Source organism: Numenius arquata, chromosome 5 (genome assembly GCF_964106895.1).
Source record: "Numenius arquata chromosome 5, bNumArq3.hap1.1, whole genome shotgun sequence".
In the NCBI taxonomy this organism is placed as follows: Eukaryota; Metazoa; Chordata; class Aves; order Charadriiformes; family Scolopacidae; genus Numenius; species Numenius arquata.
In genome coordinates, this window is record NC_133580.1 from 55469960 (window position 1) to 55488278 (window position 18319).

General features: G+C 37.0%; 1 protein-coding gene across 4 annotated transcripts in view; it reads left to right on the top strand.

Annotated features, from left to right (window-relative positions):
• The window catches only part of RGS12 (regulator of G protein signaling 12), a 90955-nt gene that overhangs the window by 45711 nt on the left and 26925 nt on the right, over nt 1-18319 (top strand). For all 4 annotated transcript variants that reach the window (XM_074147372.1, XM_074147370.1, XM_074147371.1 and 1 more), the window contains 5 exons: nt 498-519; nt 8294-8463; nt 11705-11797; nt 12831-12974; nt 17404-17583. In XM_074147372.1, the coding sequence (XP_074003473.1) occupies nt 498-519; nt 8294-8463; nt 11705-11797; nt 12831-12974; nt 17404-17583 (609 nt within the window). The remainder of the gene's footprint in view (nt 1-497; nt 520-8293; nt 8464-11704; nt 11798-12830; nt 12975-17403; nt 17584-18319) is intronic.

Genomic DNA, 18319 nt, shown 5'->3' on the forward strand with positions numbered 1-18319 from the left:
TCTTAAAATGCTTTTTGGCTCTGTGGAAGTCAGAAGTGATCGGCAAGGGAAGTTTTCAGAGGCATCTGACAAAATACCGACTTTTAATTTTGATTCCATGTATCTCCAGATAATGCAGCAAAGTATATGAGGTGTTGTTTTCATTTTAAGTCTTTCCAGGTCAGTGTTAAGGTACCTGCTTTCTCCCATACACTAACCAATTGGCTCTATTCATCTAAGAAAGGCTGTTGTAGCTACTCACAGCAGGAAGCACTTCACCCAGTAAATATTGTGGGATCAAGTTCCAGAAAAATGGTTAAAAGATCTGGGGTGAATTTCATGGTGGGGAGGAAACACCTGTGAGAAAGCAACAGCTGGTTTCTTTAGATCTTCCTCTCTCATGTTATCTGTTGTTAATAAGATGATAAAAGTAGCTAACACTTCAAATAGTGTGAAGCTCAGAGATTTCTAATACCATGAAACTTAAGTAACACACATTTTTCTCTTTCTTATTGCAGTCAGCAACTGTTTCTGATGGAGGTAAGCTGAAACTTGTTTTTACTTTTATAATGAAAAGAATCCATTTTCCACATTAAGCAATATAATATGTGGTAAATAAGGGGATATATTACAAGATGTGAGTCCAAAGTGGTGCAGAACTCTGTGACTTCTTTGGGAGCTGTGCCAATGAAAATATTGCAGGATTATGTTCACATACTTTCACTGATTTATTTCCATAATTGTTTTGGTAGCACATCTCCCTAGATAGGCATGTTTTTATTGTAACTAGGCTTCTTCATTCATAATAATAAAGAGGCAGAGCTGGTAGCCTTTGTATAATTAGATGGTAGATAAAGTCTTGTTCTCTGTTTTACTGTCCTTTACATATCCTGCTTGCTTTTGCAGAGAGATGCTCTAGCTCCTAAGTTGTAAACTGTGTTGGTACATTTGTTGAGGTTGAAATTTTCTTTACAGTGCGATGCGTTTTGAGAAGGGGGTAAGTAATTTGATATTTGTAAAATCCCAGCATGGAGCATTTGCAGTTCTGGAGTACTTCTAAGTAAATTCCATCACCTAAGCTTGTTTGTGTTGATTTTAACATGTCTTTAATGTTTTAAAGGACTTACACTCTTTGTTAAACATTAGAAGATGATTTCTCTGAACCTTTGAAGTTAATTGAAGCAGTTTAAGTATGGTTCCTTAATGGAATAAAGGAATTTGTATAGTTTAGGGTATATAAGAGATGGCTTTTCTCACTTGTCTTGCTTGGCAGGAGTTGGTTCACTTGGTCCTGCAAAGAAACTCACTTACATAAATATTATTACTTTTGCTATTCTTTGACAATAGTACAAGAAAATTTTATTAAATAAAAAGGGGACAGACTGTGTTGCTCTAATTAGTGCAGTGAAATTGAAGAAATATTTTGAATGGTAAGGATAATTTTTTATATTACATGCAAATGCAAAATTCGCAGTGCTATTCACAAAACTCCATTTTGTCCTAATTTCTGATTCCTTGCAAAACTAAAACTACAGTTGAGAGAAACATGGCTGTTTTGGTCCTTTTGATAGAGCTGTTTTCCAATGGCTGACTGACTTTATCAGGTTTTTTCCTTCTCTACTGCTGACACAGTCTACGGCTGTAACAGGTAGAGAAGATTCTGTATTGTATCTGTCTTGTCTGCAGAGTGACAAAAGAAGGAAACAGAAAATAATTGTGTCTATTCCGCTTTCTGTTTCTAAAATGCAGCCTATGTTATTGTGGGAAAAATATGTATATTTTTTTTTTTCCCCCAGATGTTACCTATTTGATATAAAAATCAAGACAAAGCACACACAATTTTTGTGTTGAATTAAGTTCCAGGTGCTGAGGGGCAAAAAAATTGATATTTTTTAGCTAAAATGGAGTGTATTTGTGTCTTGTCTCCATGAGGATTCTTGTTCCATGTTAATGAAAATTATTTTACTTCCGTTGCTTATCCAAACTTGGAGATCCCTAGGACAGTACTCATATGACAGTCACTTCAAGCTTATGCTTCCAGCTTCCAACTGAAAATTTATTTTCAGTTCTTCCAATATGACTTCTGTATTTCATTCCAATTCCATATTTGTGGAATTGTGCAATTATTGTGTTTTCACAATAATTCTATACAGTTTTGTGAAGTGGTGAAATGTAAGGGCCGTGTAGGTTGCAGAGGTGAAAAAACAGGCAGTAAGTTATATGTGTTTTTCTACTGAGTTGTATGACCTATTTTTTCAGCTAGTGCTGAAGATTTAATATGGACTCTCTCTACATTGTTATATGCTACTTTGGGGTGGAGTGTTATAATTATTTTATGTAAAAAGCAGAAGTCGAACTAGACTAAGTAATATTGTATCAATGCTTAAATATCTAGAAAGTGGATTGGAAAAATAAGAACCAGAGAGACTGTAACCAGAAAAAGTGAAATGAAATAAAATCCTAATTAATTTCATTTAGAGCTGCATTGATTAAAAAGCTCTGATTCATGTCTGAATTACATTTTCAGGCTTTGACTTTCATTGAATATGTCACAGCACTGAAATTTTTTCAATCTTCTCTAATCTCACTAATTCGTTAATAGATCGACAGATTTATACATTTTAGGGCATGTCTAGATTAGAGAAATTTGCGCCAGTGTAACCATTAGCATAGCAGTGCATACTTCCCTTCCTAGACTAAATCTTAATAATAGTATTTGTACAAATAGATACTGTAAGTAGTGTTGTTAAGCTTTAGACTGGGAAGGGAAATTTATGTGTAAAAAAGTAATTATTATGTGTTTATATACATCCTTCCAGTATAATAGGAAGCATGACAGCTCTGTACGGTTTCTTTCCAAGGTGAATAAAGCCTCATGTCATACGGCTTTTATTACATTAGAGCCAGGCACTGGAAAACAACTGTACCCTTTGTTGCATTTACTTGACATGGTAACTCAGCTTCTGCAAGGCTGGGATGTTCTTATTAGCCAAAACTGTGCACTTGGGCTTTGCAAGCTAGGTAACATGTAAAAGAGAAAAGTACTGGAATTAGCGTTGTTTCCAGAGATGCTGACCAGTAGCAACCCTTAACTGGAGTTGATTTGCTTAGTGAATTGCAGACAGTGAGAATGCAAACTGTGATAGTGCTTGGATCACGGCTATAGATCAGTTAATCAGCAGCACCTATGCTCTAGGAATAGCAGAAACCATTTTATGTTACTACGATGTCCTGTAATTAGCAGATTTCTCCCACTTCGCAGCTCGGAAAGTGCCCATTCCTGCTGACTGTGGGAGTAGCGAGAGTGCGTACGCAGCAGGCAGGCTGTGCCGGATGTTTTGAGCACTGTGCTGTCTAAATTGTCACAGAGATGATCAATAGTGCCCTGCTAATGTCTGACTTTGGCTATTGATACCTAGATGGCACTTTACAAAGGGAAAACCTTAAGGTCAAACGACATAAAATAGAAGTACATAACCATTGTCCCAGACAGACAGGTGGTGAAGTATCTGAGCTGTTGAGAAAGTCTAAGACAGTTCTTACCTGCGATTCCCTACAGAGATCAGTTCCACAAAGCTGAAGTCTATTATTTCCAAATACTTAAGCATAACAGGTACTATATGCCTGTCTTTTTCCCAAGGTACTACTTTACTGTAGTTTCTGCTGATTTTTGTTATTAGTATTCATCATCTGGAAAGAATTTTCATAAGGAGAAGCATTCTTAAAGACTTTTTTGAAAGGAAACTGGAGTTCACAATAATAAATAATGTAAAACTGTATTTTAAAAATTAACTGAAGAAGTTAGAGCAAAAAATCTGCAATGAAATCCAAAATAAAACAAACCCCTGCTGTTTACACCATAAATACAGATGGATTATTTTGGACTTATTTTTAAGTTACATTGGCAGCGCATGCTTGTTGTAGCTGTGTTCCACTGTAACATAAATAATTCAAGTTCCTTTAGCAGCAGTGGCAAAAGGTCTTTTCTTTAAATTATTTATGTAGCATTTTATAATGCTCTGTGTTAAGTATACTATTGCTTTCCTCTGCTTGAAGCCATGAGGGTAAAGAATCGATTTGTTTAGAATGGTGCTAGAGGCTACCGGGAATTGCTGGGGGTAAACACTTTAGCTTCCCTTATCCCAAAGTTGGATTGGAACAATGTGCCATGCAGTAAGACTCATCTGCACCCAATGGGTTCCGGGACGTTACAGCTGAACTTGGTATGGATTCAGAAGGATGGCTTTCAGTGAATAGCTTGAAGTATTTGATTAAGTGGCACCACAGTGGTTCTTACCAGCTTTATCCAGGTAATGTACTTAGTGATTAACTGGAATATCTTTTATGCATTTTGATGATGGATTTTATGAATTTATGCATTTTGATGATGGAATACATGTAGCTTCTCACAATAATAAAAAGTATACATAGATTGAAAAATACATATGGATTTTATGAACAAACACATAGAAAAACAACCTTAATTAATTGTATTCAGACTTACTGCTTTATATTATTTAAATCAAAACTTTCAAAGCCATCTTATCCTGCATGCTTTCAAGATTTTAGCTGATTAAATGCCTGCATTGTCTTACGTAATGCTGGTTTGTAAAACAAAACCAAGAACCTCCACAGAATGTATAAACACCACAGGTGTAAAAGATTTTCTGTGGGATTTTTAGAAAACATGCTGTGTCAATTTTTGATTTGCAGAAGATAAGAAATGAAACTGAATGAGTTTTGCACAGAAGGTAGTGCTTCCTCGCTGGGTACGGTGGTTTTCTTGAATAGAACAAAAATTTTAGGTCCCCTGAGTAAGGAGCCTCCTTTTACAGGTAATGCGAGATGCGTCGATGCTTCCACACAGCAAGGAGAAAGGGAGGCAGGCATTAGGAAACTCTACACACTGCCACATCTTCTGTGCACTGGAGTTGGGGTTTTCACAGTAAATGCCTTTGGCATCCTGAGATTCCTAATAGCTAATCTTCCTTTTTCAAACACTTAACAAGAGGGAGGAGGCCAACAGCCTTGCCCTTAGAATGTTTGAAGGTGGGAACCGGGGCTCTACGTTTCCTCTGATGATCATCACAGAGTGATCATTACACGAAATATGCGACTCGGTTCGAAAGTTTCTGCATTCCTGCTTTTCAAGGTGGGCTGTGTGTACCTAGGAATGCATGAATTGTGAGAGTTGGGGAACCTGACACTGAAGTCTTACATAGGAAGCGTTCCTCTGCAAAGGGGAGTGGAGCAGGAGTTACGGCTTATACAGTCTTTGTTTAAGCATGATTTGGGTAAATTGCATTCTAGTCTTATAGTTGGTGGGGTTTTTTTCTTCCCACCTGAACTTTCTTTTTCTCTGGTTCTAAATGGTCTATCTATGCAGTGAGTTGTAGCTGTTCTAATTGCAACTGTTGATAGATGTGGTAAAAGAAACTAGAATATCTAAGCCTTTTCTGGAAAACAACCTTGTTCTGTGTTGTTTTCAGGTTGACAGGTACCCCAGCAGAAATCTGTACAGATTTTAAAAGAAAACTGACTGCATTTTTGTTTTAAGGGGAGAAACAGCAGTGTCGGGGTTGAATATGAATTCAAATAGTTCTTTCTGAGAAAAAAGGAATTAGCTAAATAAAACCCACTAGAACAGAGACAGTTTGCTGTGAATGAGTAATCCCTTAATGGTGCCTTAACACTTTGGAGGACCTGTGCCAGTAGCTCTTGGAGTTGTTGAAAATGGAGGCTTATTTTGGTTCATTTGTTTTCTTGGGACCTCCAGAGTCGGCAGTGTATCAGAGGAATGAGAACCCAGCGTAGTTCAGAGCAAATGTAACTCTGACAAGCTGGAGAGTGTGAGCAGCTGCTAGCAATTAAAGGTAGTTAGCAGTCACCCACTGGTGTAAACACCCAGAGCCTGTAATTGCAGTTTGGTCTTCCTGCCTGCCATAGGGAAGTTGAACAGCCGCCACTTGGCGGGAGGAAGGCGAAACTGACCTGCTAATGACTGCTGTGCCTACCATTCTGTAATCCCTTCTGAGTCCTAAGGCGCTGTATCTTGTGGATTCAGAGTTGAGCACTTCATGTGGCTACTCCCTAATTTCCCTGTGTCAGCCAAGGAGGTTTAAACTGTTTGGTATGTGGGATGAGTTTACCTTTCTGATTTGGCTGAAAGGAACTAGGAAATTTTCATCATTCATCACTGGAGAACACTGGGGATTGAACCCTCTAGGAGTGAGGCAGTATCTGAAACTGTTCCAGATATATCAAGAAGTGGGTGTCTATTTATATCCTGGACTGTAAAATAAAACGTATCCACCTGCAGAGTTAAAGCAACATACTTCAGATAATAAATTTAGATACAATTCTTTTCAGATTCACATTAGCTTCTTTCACAATAGTTTCACCGTGGTGACAGGTATTCTCTAATGAAGCTAACAGTTGACTTGGATATGCTTTTTTATATGTCTTAAAGAAAAAAGTGAATAAATATTTCTATAATAAAAATTGGCATTACTTGCTGAGTGTTTTTAATTAGCTTTGATTAATATGACGATTAGGCAAAGAAAAATATTTCTATACCTCATGTGTTATTATGGTCCTTAAATATTATCATTGATGAAAATATAAAGTTACATTTTCATTCCTCCCTAATGTAATTCTGTATCTTTGTCTTATTTTGTCTTATTTTTGTCTTAAACAATAGCTTTGCTTACAAAAATTTGCAGTAGTTAACTGTTACAACTTAGTAAATATTTGTAAGCTACAGAATACACTTAAAAATGAAGTTTTAAAAGTGTTTTTTCTTTAATTTTTCATATCTTTATAAACAGCTTTATAACTTTTTACTCCTAGCTTTAGTTAATCACTTGGACTAACTAAGGAAAATAAAAAACAATAAAAATGTCTCTGTGAAGAATAGGGCATTTCTTACTGGTTGTGAATTCAGTTTTCTCAATCACTTTACATATAGTTCACTATAGTGAACTCTATATTTGCTTTGTTATTTTCTCACATCTATTATTGCTAATTTTTCAAATAATTGAATGTCTGCTTTATTTTTCTCCCTTTATCACAGAATCAATCAGTTTGGCATCTCTCCAGTGCAACCTCCTGCTCAAAGCAGGGTGCATTATGAGATCAGAGCAGGTAGCTCAGGGCTTTATTTAGTTGTGTCTTCACAATTAATTGAACCTCAGATCACCTCTGTGAAGTGGGCGTCTGTGAGGAGAGCTATACCAATTTTACATTTGTGTAAAGCAGTGATGGAGAGCCGTGATTTGTAAAAGGGCACGCAACAAATAAATGACAAGTTTGTGAATAGAACCCGGTTGTATACAGTTCTCTCTTTTACTTAGAGCAGCCATTTATTTCACCTTCCCACTTCTGTAAACGAGTAGTCACTTCTTTATGAGTTTTTTTTGTGTGTACTCTATTGATATGTGACAAAGATGATCTGGAGTTAATACTTCAAATTATTGCATTCATGCTGCTACACAAGATTGTGTTTTCCTGAGTTCTTTATGGATTCTTGTTAATTTGTCTGTCAGAATACAAAAGAAATTTCTGTTTCTTTGAGATCTAAAGAATCCTACCATTTCTCAACTTGAGGTTCCCAACTGTACTGTGTTGCTTGCGTCTGGGAGAGAGTCACAGATCCCTGTTTTTCTCAGAAACCCTGATAAGTTTAGGATCTATAGTTTGATATATTTTCTTTCTATAGATGAGGAAGGCATCCATTACTAGCTCATTTTCCATGGTGTTTTCCTCAGTTGACTCCTTTCCTTAATTTTCAGCATTTAACAGGAATCTCTCATTTCCATGAAAAACTTCAGACTTCAGTCTTCCTGTCTACTGACTGAAGAGTGTATGAAATTTTGCTATCTCCTATCATTAAATAGGCTTTTTCACGCTTTCTGGTGAACAGCGGGTTCTTAAAGGTCTATCTTCCTTGGATAATATTATAAAGGATTGTAGTCCATGGGGTGAGGAATGTGAGCAGAAAATTTTGTCCAAAGTATTTATTTTGTTGAGCAGGAAAAGAGATTTCCTTTTGTGCCTGCTCATTTTGCTTCTGGCAGGGGATTGCTGTTAAGACACTCGTTTAATTTACTTTGCAGTGGAATGGAAGAAAATTGAGAGATGGCTGGGGCTGCTTTTTCTATGCAGGTGCTCCTAATAAACATGGGGAGGGATATTTTGAAGTCTGCACTACTTTAAGCTTCAGCAGGAGGTGTGATGAATCAAGTAAACAATGCTGAATAGTAAAAGTGAATAATATTTTATTGACAAATTTGTACTTTTTTTTTTTTTTTAACAGAGCTGAATAGTACTGATTTAAAAGACTGCATCAGTGAAAATAGCCTCAGTAGCAATGCTAGTCTTCCCAGTGTACAGAGCTGCCGACGACTTCGAGAAAGAAGAGTTGCAAGCTGGGCTGTTTCATTTGAGCGTCTTCTTCAGGATCCTGTTGGTGTTAAATATTTTTCGGTAAGTTTTGAGGAATGGTAAGAGGCCTTTCAAAATACCTGATTCAGTAGTTTTTCTGTATTCTTTTTTCTCTCTTGACATTATCCTTGCACAGGTCAAGAGACAGGAGTTCCCTGTTACAGAGATGTTATCTCAGCATCTTTCTAAGTTTAAACTGGTTCACGTTTGAGTAAGAGTTCATAGTAATAGACATACTGCTGTGCATTTCTGGATAGCAAAAGATTCATATAAAAATGGAGGCTATACTTTGCCTTGTATCTGAACTTCTAGAAACATTCCCCATTTTATAAAACAAGTACATTTGGTTATATTTGTACCTGTAGCCTTTGAAAAAAGGAAGAGGCAGTAGTTTCCTAAGAACTGGTATTCTATTCATGTTTGCCTACTGAAATGTTGGAAGCCACGTAGAACATTTTTTCAGTGATACAGTGTCTTATTTTCCTGCAAAAAGTTTTTAATTACTTCCAAAAGGTATTTCTAAGGTAGCTAACAGCACTGGTTAAAGCTGCAGCTTTCAGAAGTACTGTTGAGTATTTGCAAAACGTAAATTAAGCTGCTTCACAGCACGTTTCTGAAGTTGTAAGTATTATCATCTGTTTTACATGTAAGGAAATAGAGGTTTATATACTTTTGCATTGTTACATTGAAAGCCTGTTGCTGATTCTGAATCACAAGGACATTTTGTGCTGCCCAAATATGTTTCACAAACAGGACCTAAAGAAACCTATGGCTTGAGAGATGTAGATTATTGGAATCTGCAGTAATTTAGACTCCTTTACTTGATACAAAAGTACATTAAAATATCAGATGATTAATAAGCATACTTCCATCTTAAATGCTGTGGGGACCCAAAAACCCACATTAACAGTGAGTACGTGTTTGAGGAAACAGAGCGGATGAAAGCAAAATAATGTACCCTGGATATTATATTCCTTGTCTTTCCATTTTTCTTAGCTGAGTAGCCCAAGAGTTATTAGCAGTTCTGCTTAGATACCGAGAGTTCTTCTCAGACTGAAAGAAAAATTACAGTTTTAATTTGATGTTAGAATCCACCTGAAAACTGATATAGTTTGGGGGAGCACTACTGAGATTTTAGTTGTCTTTTCTCATTACTTTTAAGCCATCAGTAAACTTGCTTACATGTAAGAGTGTAAGCTTTAGAGTCTGGCATAAAGATGAGTCATGGTGCCTACAAAAAAAAAAGAGCCTTTTCAAGTGATAAAGTCATAGAATGGTTTAGGTTGGCAGAGACCTTAAAGATCATCTAGTTCCACCCCCACTGCCCTGTCCAGGGACACCTTCCACTAGACCAGGTTGCTCAAAGCCCCATCCAGCCTGGTCTTGAACACTCCCAGGGATGGGGCATCATCCGCAACTTCCATGGGCAACCCATTCCAGTGTCTCACCACCCTCGTAGTGAAAAATTTCTTCCTAATATCTAATCTAAATCAACCCTCTTCTAGTTTGAAGCCAATGGTTACCATTCCTTCAAAGGGAAGGTTGGAAAGCCTGCGGAATGTGAAGGGATTCACCTATAACTAGCCAAAACATACAGATTTCGCCAGCATTCAAGAACATTGGAACATCAGCGTTTAATTTACAGTTGCATAGTAAGCATCTTGGTGCATTTGGAATTCAGCATGCATAGGCCTTTCCTCAGGACAGCTTTGTCACAGAGCAGGAATTACTCTCCAAGAAGAGATTTTGCATGTTTTGCAAATACTTACATTTTGCATAATAGTCTGCTGATTAGAACAGTCATCCAGGAAGTGAGAGACCTGATTGCAAGTTCCCTCCTCAAGTGGCTCAAACCGACATCTCTGGCTTCCCAGCCATGTGTGACAACGGCTAGGCTACAGAATGTTCCAACTGGGGCACCACTCGCTCTTCCTGACGAAGCGGAATTGTTGTACAGCCAGCTGTGCCCAAAGCACGTGGCCAGAAAGAAGACAGGCAGGAGACTGACCGTAGATTCCTAGTGAAGGCACTGAGTGGGGAAGTAAGCAGTTGAGTTCCAGTTCCTGCTCACTCATTTGATTCTCTTTTAATCTGTAATTACATGTAAAGTGCAGAAAGGTCCCCTGACTACTCTCTGGGTTGTCTTTTATACCTTTGGTGTTTCAGGTTAGGGATCTGAAGAACTTTTAGTTTAAATTGAGAGATTGCTAGTGGATTTAGGCTCCCTGTATTTTAGTATCTCAATTGCTTTCTTACAGTTGGACTCCCTAAACTCTGTGTAAATCTTAAAAGCAAAAATAAAGTTTTAAGTATTTCTGTGAAGGTTCCTCTTACGCTGCTTTCTGAGACTGCCTTGTATGTTAAGGAAGCTTGAGTGTTACCAGTGTGACAGTTGAGCGACAGTTGTGGTTTGCAGGCTGACTTAAAATAAAATTTCCAATTAACCACTGATATCTAAAACTCTAAAGTATAAACAACCATTTTTCCAATTACATGAATGCCTAGATAATTTTTTTAGAAGACCAAGTTGCTTTTTTTTTTTTTATATTCCTCCCCCAATGGTTAAAATGCTTTTAAGAAATATATGCTGAGAATATTGCATTATACAGATTTGAATTAGGGACGGTTTGTGATTATACAATGGGGTCTCAGTCTTCATTTGGACCTTTGGATGCTATAATATAGATGTCCTAATTATTGTGGGTTGTACTGGGAGATTTTTTTTTTTTTCTCTAGGAAGGCATTTTCCAAAGAGAACCCATGTAACCACACCAGCAAGCAGTGATAAATGATTTTTTGTAGTTGCCCTGTGATGCAGAAAGATGCTGTAATGAATACAGAATTGATTACGGGCTCTGCTCGATAAACATCTACTCTATTATACTAGTAGATCTGCAATTAAAGACAGCCAGTTAACAGTGTAATTTTTAAATGTAGTTATAAATTATTTAAATTTTTATTAGAAGTTTATTCACTAGTTTATGCACTACTTAACACGCAGTATCAAACTTCGCCTTTGAACATGCAAATGATTTGATTGTAATTTGATGGATTCTTCTCAATTGTATATGTTTAAAAAGAAATTAGAAAGAGAAGAAGCACTAGGCTTATATTTGACATGCATTGATTTTTACTTTAGAAGAAAACTGGACTGTGAGACTGATTGAAATGTTACCATTATGCAAACTTTAATATTCTTATCAAGCGTTATAAATATGTTGTTTGAAATGGCAAGTAACATCTTTTTATGAGACATTTATTCATTTGTTTATTTTTCCTCTAGGAATTTCTACGGAAAGAATTTAGTGAAGAAAATATTTTATTTTGGCAGGCTTGTGAATATTTTAACCATGTACCTGCACATGATAAAAAAGAGGTAAGTCTATGTTGTATTTCAGTTGCTTAGTAAAAATTGTTACTTCTTGAAGATTATTGAAATTATTGGAGCTGTGCTTGGTCTTTGCACTGTGACTTCACTAAAATAGGATTGGAGCCTCAGTCTAATTTCCTCAGTCCTCTGAGAGTAGTGTCCCAGGTTTAAGATGTTTGATATATTTACACTGCAGTGAAATGCAGAGGTAGCTTTGTAAAAACGAGCTAAGGTATACTGGATGTTGAAAAATGGCTGGCTGCAGTAGCCCAGTGCAAGGGAACTCAGAGCAAGTTAATTTAACGTGTCAAGGAAGGGTGAAAATTAGCCTCTGTTGTGCTCTTTCAGCTAGACTGGCCAAGATGATGTGTTTGTAACTAACTTAGCAATATCTGCTGCAGTAAGTGTAGTTACGTTTGTTCACAAATTATGAGAATCTGCATCTCATCCTAAAAGGCAGTCCTATGTTGGTCAGGCAGTTGTGGTGAATTTTGAATTTTGTGCATGTTGGCAACACTTCTGTTGACACCACAGCCAAATCTAGTCAGGTTTACACTGTGGAAATGGTTTCATGTTTGCTCTTTTGTGGACCATTGAGATTTTTCCCACTTTCTTCTGTCTTTGAACAGTGTATCTTCTGAACTCAATGGTTTTGAGATCGGTTTGGTGTTTTTTTTCATTATTTCTAGAATGTGGGTGTTTCAAAATAAACAAGTTAAAAACAGAGCATGAATGTTTTTAACAGTGAATATTCAAATGTATGTTTACATTTTTCTACCTTCTAGAAATTGAAGGATTTATTTAAATAGTAACTGTTAATGTGAAAGGTCTAAAATCTAAAAAAATCCATTTTCCTTTTTAAGACAGCATTTGATGTGCTTCATTATGATTTTCATAGTTTGATTATTTTAGGTTTTATTTGATGGCAACTTTTTAAGAAATATTTGGTGAATATTTGTAATTTTAAAGGAATAGACTTAGACATACTATGCAGAGTTCTGCTCTAAGCAGACATGCATTTAACATTTCTTTTCTGTAGCTTTCTTACAGAGCTCGGGAGATCTTCAGTAAGTTCTTGTGTAGCAAAGCTACAACCCCAGTTAATATTGACAGCCAGGCACAGTTGGCAGATGATATTCTCAATTCTCCACATCCAGATATGTTCAAGGAACAGCAACTTCAGGTAACCATAGAAAACATTGCTGTTGTACATTTATGTCTGTTATCTTTTCCTCTGAAGTGCTCTAAAATCTATAAAAGTAGTTTCACGTGCTGTATGTTTTACTATGCATAAAAAGAGAGAAGACAAGTTCATATAGATTCTATTAGCAGAATATGGCGACGCTGTATAATGGAATGCGGCCTGCCTTTTTCTGTACATTTGCGTATGTGTGGAAAATCGCCATTAACTAAAAAACAATCTGAAAAATAATATTATTGAAATGAAGGTTTAGTGCAAGTAAACAGTGCCATGTGGTGCAACAACATTGCATATGGTGTTTGCATATGGTTGCTTATTCTTTTCTGTAGTGGACAATTGTGTACACAAATAGTGTCTAATTTTGGTTAAAGCGGTTTGTAAAATATGTCTGTTGTATTGAAGGACTCCTTCCCTTGTGCTTTAATAGAACTGTCAAACAAAGAGCTTTTTAAAACTGTTGGTGTCTGAAGACCTCTGAAGTGGATGCATTTTAAATAATTTTTAATGTTCAGAACAGTTATGTAACAACAGGATACATTTCACATTTTCTGTAGAATTTAAGTTTCTTCTTTTTTCTCCGAAGTAAGCTCTTTGGTAACTCCTACCCTAATATTTTATTAGTAGAAATAATTTTGAGATCATGTTATTTAAAAATCAAGGATATAGATTTAACTGCATAAATGAAGCAGGTCACAATCTTAGTGCAATCTCAGCTTGCATGCTTTGGAGCATAAGAGCAGGTGGGCACAGTATCTTACTCCATCTGCAAAGTGGAGATAGAAAGGTAGGGTTAACTGCTGGTCTGGTAGCTTCTAGCATTACAGCTACCATGCACCTACCAAGGCCAGAGACTTCTGTGGGAGTTACCAGCCATGATCTTCCCAGAGGCTTTTTCCATGTATTCCATATCTTGGCGTTATGGAGTCCATGCTTGAATTCCTCTTCATCCTCTCCCAGTTGTTTGGTGGAGCAGATGGTGTTCTTACGAGTCTGATGGCTGGGCTGATGCAGATTTTCTGCCTTCTTTGAAAACACTTGTGTTCTTAGATTGGGGGGCTCATAAGGTGGGTGAAAATGCTGATGTGAAATGGTGTTGTGGGTCTAACCCCAGCCATGTGGTCTGTCTGGGTCTCACCTGCTTCTCTTAAATTATCAATGCTTCTGTAGTTCTCCCCTTAAGTCAGGCCCGTGCATCCCACTGAAAAATTAGGGGAAGCAGAATGAGGATTACTTCTGCCAAAGTAAGCGGCCTTGAAGCTAGGTGTGCCAACTGAGGTACTCGTGGTGTGTTTGTTGCCTGGCTGAGGTTGGAGCTGGGTGATCAGCTGCCTTGATGGCCTTTAATATCTTGGTTTCACTAAGTGGTGGCTCTGCACTGGGTCAGCTTGTGGTCCTGATGGGTGGCGTGACCTCAGGAACACAGAATTCTGGGTGCGTGTAGTTAGTACACCCACAGACTTCCAAAGTTCAGCTCATGGTGGTGACACCATCTTAATAGTGCGAAGGCTCTGCATTTGCGGTCTTTCACAAGAGGTTTTTATGTTTCAGCAGTGAGCATGGAGTGTAAGGGCACTGGTCTGTGGTGGTTGTAGGGTGTTATGTGATGGTGGGGAATTAATTGGGAGTGTTGCTGTAAGGCTGCAGTGGAGTTGCACAAGCATGTGTGGGAAAGTGCCTTGGAAAGCACTGCTGAGGCTGTTACCTCTCAAGCACTGGCTGTTGGGAATGCTGCTGGAAGTTCCTTTCTGTCCATAGCCTGACAAATTTGCCCTTCAGCCTGTTGTTAGAGGCTCTTTAATATGACAGCGTGGATGCAGCCAAAATACCTAGGTAGGATTTCTCTGTTTCTTAGAATAGAATAAGAACAAGCATTTTGAGTGTTACGAGTGCAGGACAGTGTAAGTCACTTGAAGATACAAAAGTAAGAATAAAAGTAAGTTTACTTCATGTAGAGTTGTATAAATGGATGTAAGTTTTTTCTGTCCTGTTTACGTGTAAAGTTCAAATTCTGCTTTTTATAAGCTATATTTCTTTCTCATTTGTAAGAACAAGAAATAGCATCTGCTAGATTTTTCCAAATAAGCAGAAGTCATTACAATGTGTAAATTAATATGATAATAAAGCTAAATATAGGAAATTGGGGATGTAGTGTGGGCTAGCAACATAGAGATGATGATCAGCTCAAGGTAAATTGTTAAGCTGTCATCACTCTGTCCAGCAAAGTTAGGTTGAAGTATTTTTGCTATAATTAAGTATATTTAATCTGTAGACTTCGTCTCTGTAGTAACTCTCCTTGTGACTCTTAATTCTCTGCAATACCTTCCTTTATTTTTCATACCTAGCATGGAATAGCAATTTTACCTTCTTTTGGTGCTAGATTCTGTGACAGGAGGCAACTCTGAAAAGCTTAGTTTTTCATCCTGAAACTGTATTAAATTTAGAGTATTAGTGTTAGCTGTACTGTAGTATCATGTCTTATGTTTTGCAGGCACAAATTGCATTTAGCTTAAAATGTTATGATTTGTTAAGGAGTGTAACCTCTACAAGTTTCATTTTCTTAAAGACCTCAAGGGCAGGTGAAGTATTTTGTATTTTTCAGTTAGCTTGGTTTTTCCATCTGTGTTGGTGTTTGCAGACTGTACTTAGCATTTTTCCCCAATAACCTTGTATCATTAATGTATCTCTGAGTCCTTGAGATTGAGGCATTTTGATTTCTTGTATTTGAATTCTTGTCATCTTGAGCTCTTCTGTATTTTACGCTGTTTTGGCAATACACCACAGTATTATTCTTTGAGCTCACCAGAACTCAAGAAACGTTTCAAAGCTATGTGTGTTGTGTATACTGAATAATTTGGTGAGCCTTGGCCTGAAGACCACGTGTGCTCTGAAACTGGTTGTCTTTTTGAATTTTGGGTACCTGTGGTCAGAGAAGGATTTCATTTTTTATAGCGTGAGAGAGAAGATTCCCCTTTTTGAGCAGTTTTTCAAGTGGGAAATCTTTGACACTGTCTTGTCTCTTTGACGCTGCATTGAGGGCACATCAGGCTTTGTGCTGAGCCATTTCAGCCAGTTAAGCTGGCAAAACTAACACTACAAAGTATTTTTTCCATAGCTTACCATGTGGAAAACAGTTCGTTAGAAGGCCCAACAAACAAGACAAGTCAGTGCTTAAGTGGGAATGGGAAGACACAGGAGGAAGGCAAGAATGTGGCAGCCAGCATTCAGTTTGAATTAGGTCTCTGTGACGCTGCAGGATCAAGCTCTCTGAGCATTGTCTTGCTGTTTGCCAGAAGAGCTTTGGGATAATGCTTGTTCAGAAGGGTTTCTCTGCACAGCCTGAAAAATTATTTCCATCTGTAACTGGGCTACTGTGTCTTAGTGATGGACTTCCCTGTAGACTCTTGGGAATGCCATAACCAGTTGTGTGGTGCATACTGTTCTTCACTTGTAGGGAATTTGTCATGTCCAAAGAAGGTGGCATTTATACTATTTTTTCAGATCAAGTGAATCACTGGAGAAGATATAAAGGTAAAAATATGAATTCACTTAAAACTATAGGTTTGCAAAAATAGAACAGGAAAGACAAACATTCTGTTTAGCATTTAAGGAAGAATGTCTGTTCCTTTACTTTCACAAATTTACCTTTGGCTAAATTAGCCTTAGACATTTGCTCCAGGCCTAGTACAGAGCTGCTTCATTCCTGGGTATTTAAAGATAAATGTTGGTCTTGCCCAGAGCAGCCATTTTGTGTAAACAGTTCTTTTTCAAGGTCTTGATTTTACAGCACCTTGATTATTGAATCTTCCAAAGATACTCATCTTTTTTTTCTTTATTATGATTGGGCACATGAACATTACATAATAATGTAAAGGATTCTTGCCTCTTCCTGCGACAGTAATTAACCTTGTGTATCTTGTATTACTGCGTACTATTGCATATTGCAATTGTATCATATTCCTGAGTTTTAGACCATAAACTTCTTTCTTGTTTACAGCTACTTTAAAAAACACTTGTATAATTTAATCCTGTCACATACAGCATTGATGTAATAATCTTTAAATAACATTTAAAATGGTTGGCTTGCTTTGTGCTTCGCATTGAATGTACAAAGGCATAATGCAGTAAAAGATGGCTGTGAGGACAGTGGTGTCAAGATTCTACGGCATCTCAGCTCCTCATGCACTTTGCACAGATCATAGCATTTATCTGAACCTGTGCTAAGGGAATAGATAAAATCATGTTTCACTTTTAAGTGCAGTGTATTTAACCAGGTCTGAACAAAGCCATGCCTACTGCTGTTTACAGGTTAACGTCCTAAATTTTGTGGGGGTTGGCTGTTGTGAGATTGCTTAATTTTCTTGATGTGTTATTTAAGCTTATGTAACCATTATCCATTTCATTTTAATTTCAGATATTTAACTTGATGAAGTTTGATAGCTATACTCGCTTTCTCAAATCCCCTCTTTATCAAGAATGCATCTTAGCTGAAGTAGAAGGTCGACCTCTTCCTGATCCTCAGCGTGTTCCCAGCAGCCCCACTTCTAAACACAGTATCAGTTCAGAGAAGTCCAATATCTCAACACCGAAAAAGGTTACCTTTGTATTGTTGTTATCTGAAAACTATGTTCTTAAAATTCTTATTTTTTTTAAATCTATACCTTTGAATCAGATTTCTAGCTATTGACTTCCTGGATGTAATTTTAAATCTTCTTATTTAAATATATAAAATAACAAAATATACAAATAAAAAATTTGTATTGTTTTAATGCATCGGTTCAGAAGCTTTTGATTGAGTATTGGAATGAAGTTGTGATATCTTAACCTTTGCTGAGAGCAGACATTTTATCAGAAGTTATTGGAGAAGGCTTAACCTAATCTAACTCACCTTTGCAGAGGATAGTTTCTGAATTTCTTAGCCCATACTGAACTAAGATAATTCTGTGTAAAACAGATACAGTTCTTAAAAATCAGGCCAGCAGTCTTACTGATCTCCTAATATTATTTAGAGTTTATTTTTTCTTCATGTAGATAACACCACCGTAGTATTACATAACTGTATGGGTAAATTATAACTTTGGATTTTTCATGTCAATCACTACACATTAGCCCATCTGCTATTGTGTGTTTTTATGACTAGGAACCTTTTAAAAAGTAGCATTTTAAGGAATAATCTAATAATCTAAGAAGAATACTAGGTTGTTAAAACCAAGTTTAGTTTAATATCAAACATTCCTGATGTTTGTATTCTTCAGCACTAATAAATACTTTGATTATACTTGTAAGTGTTGAACAATGCTTTGTCATTGTCTTTAAATGCAGTTCATGTT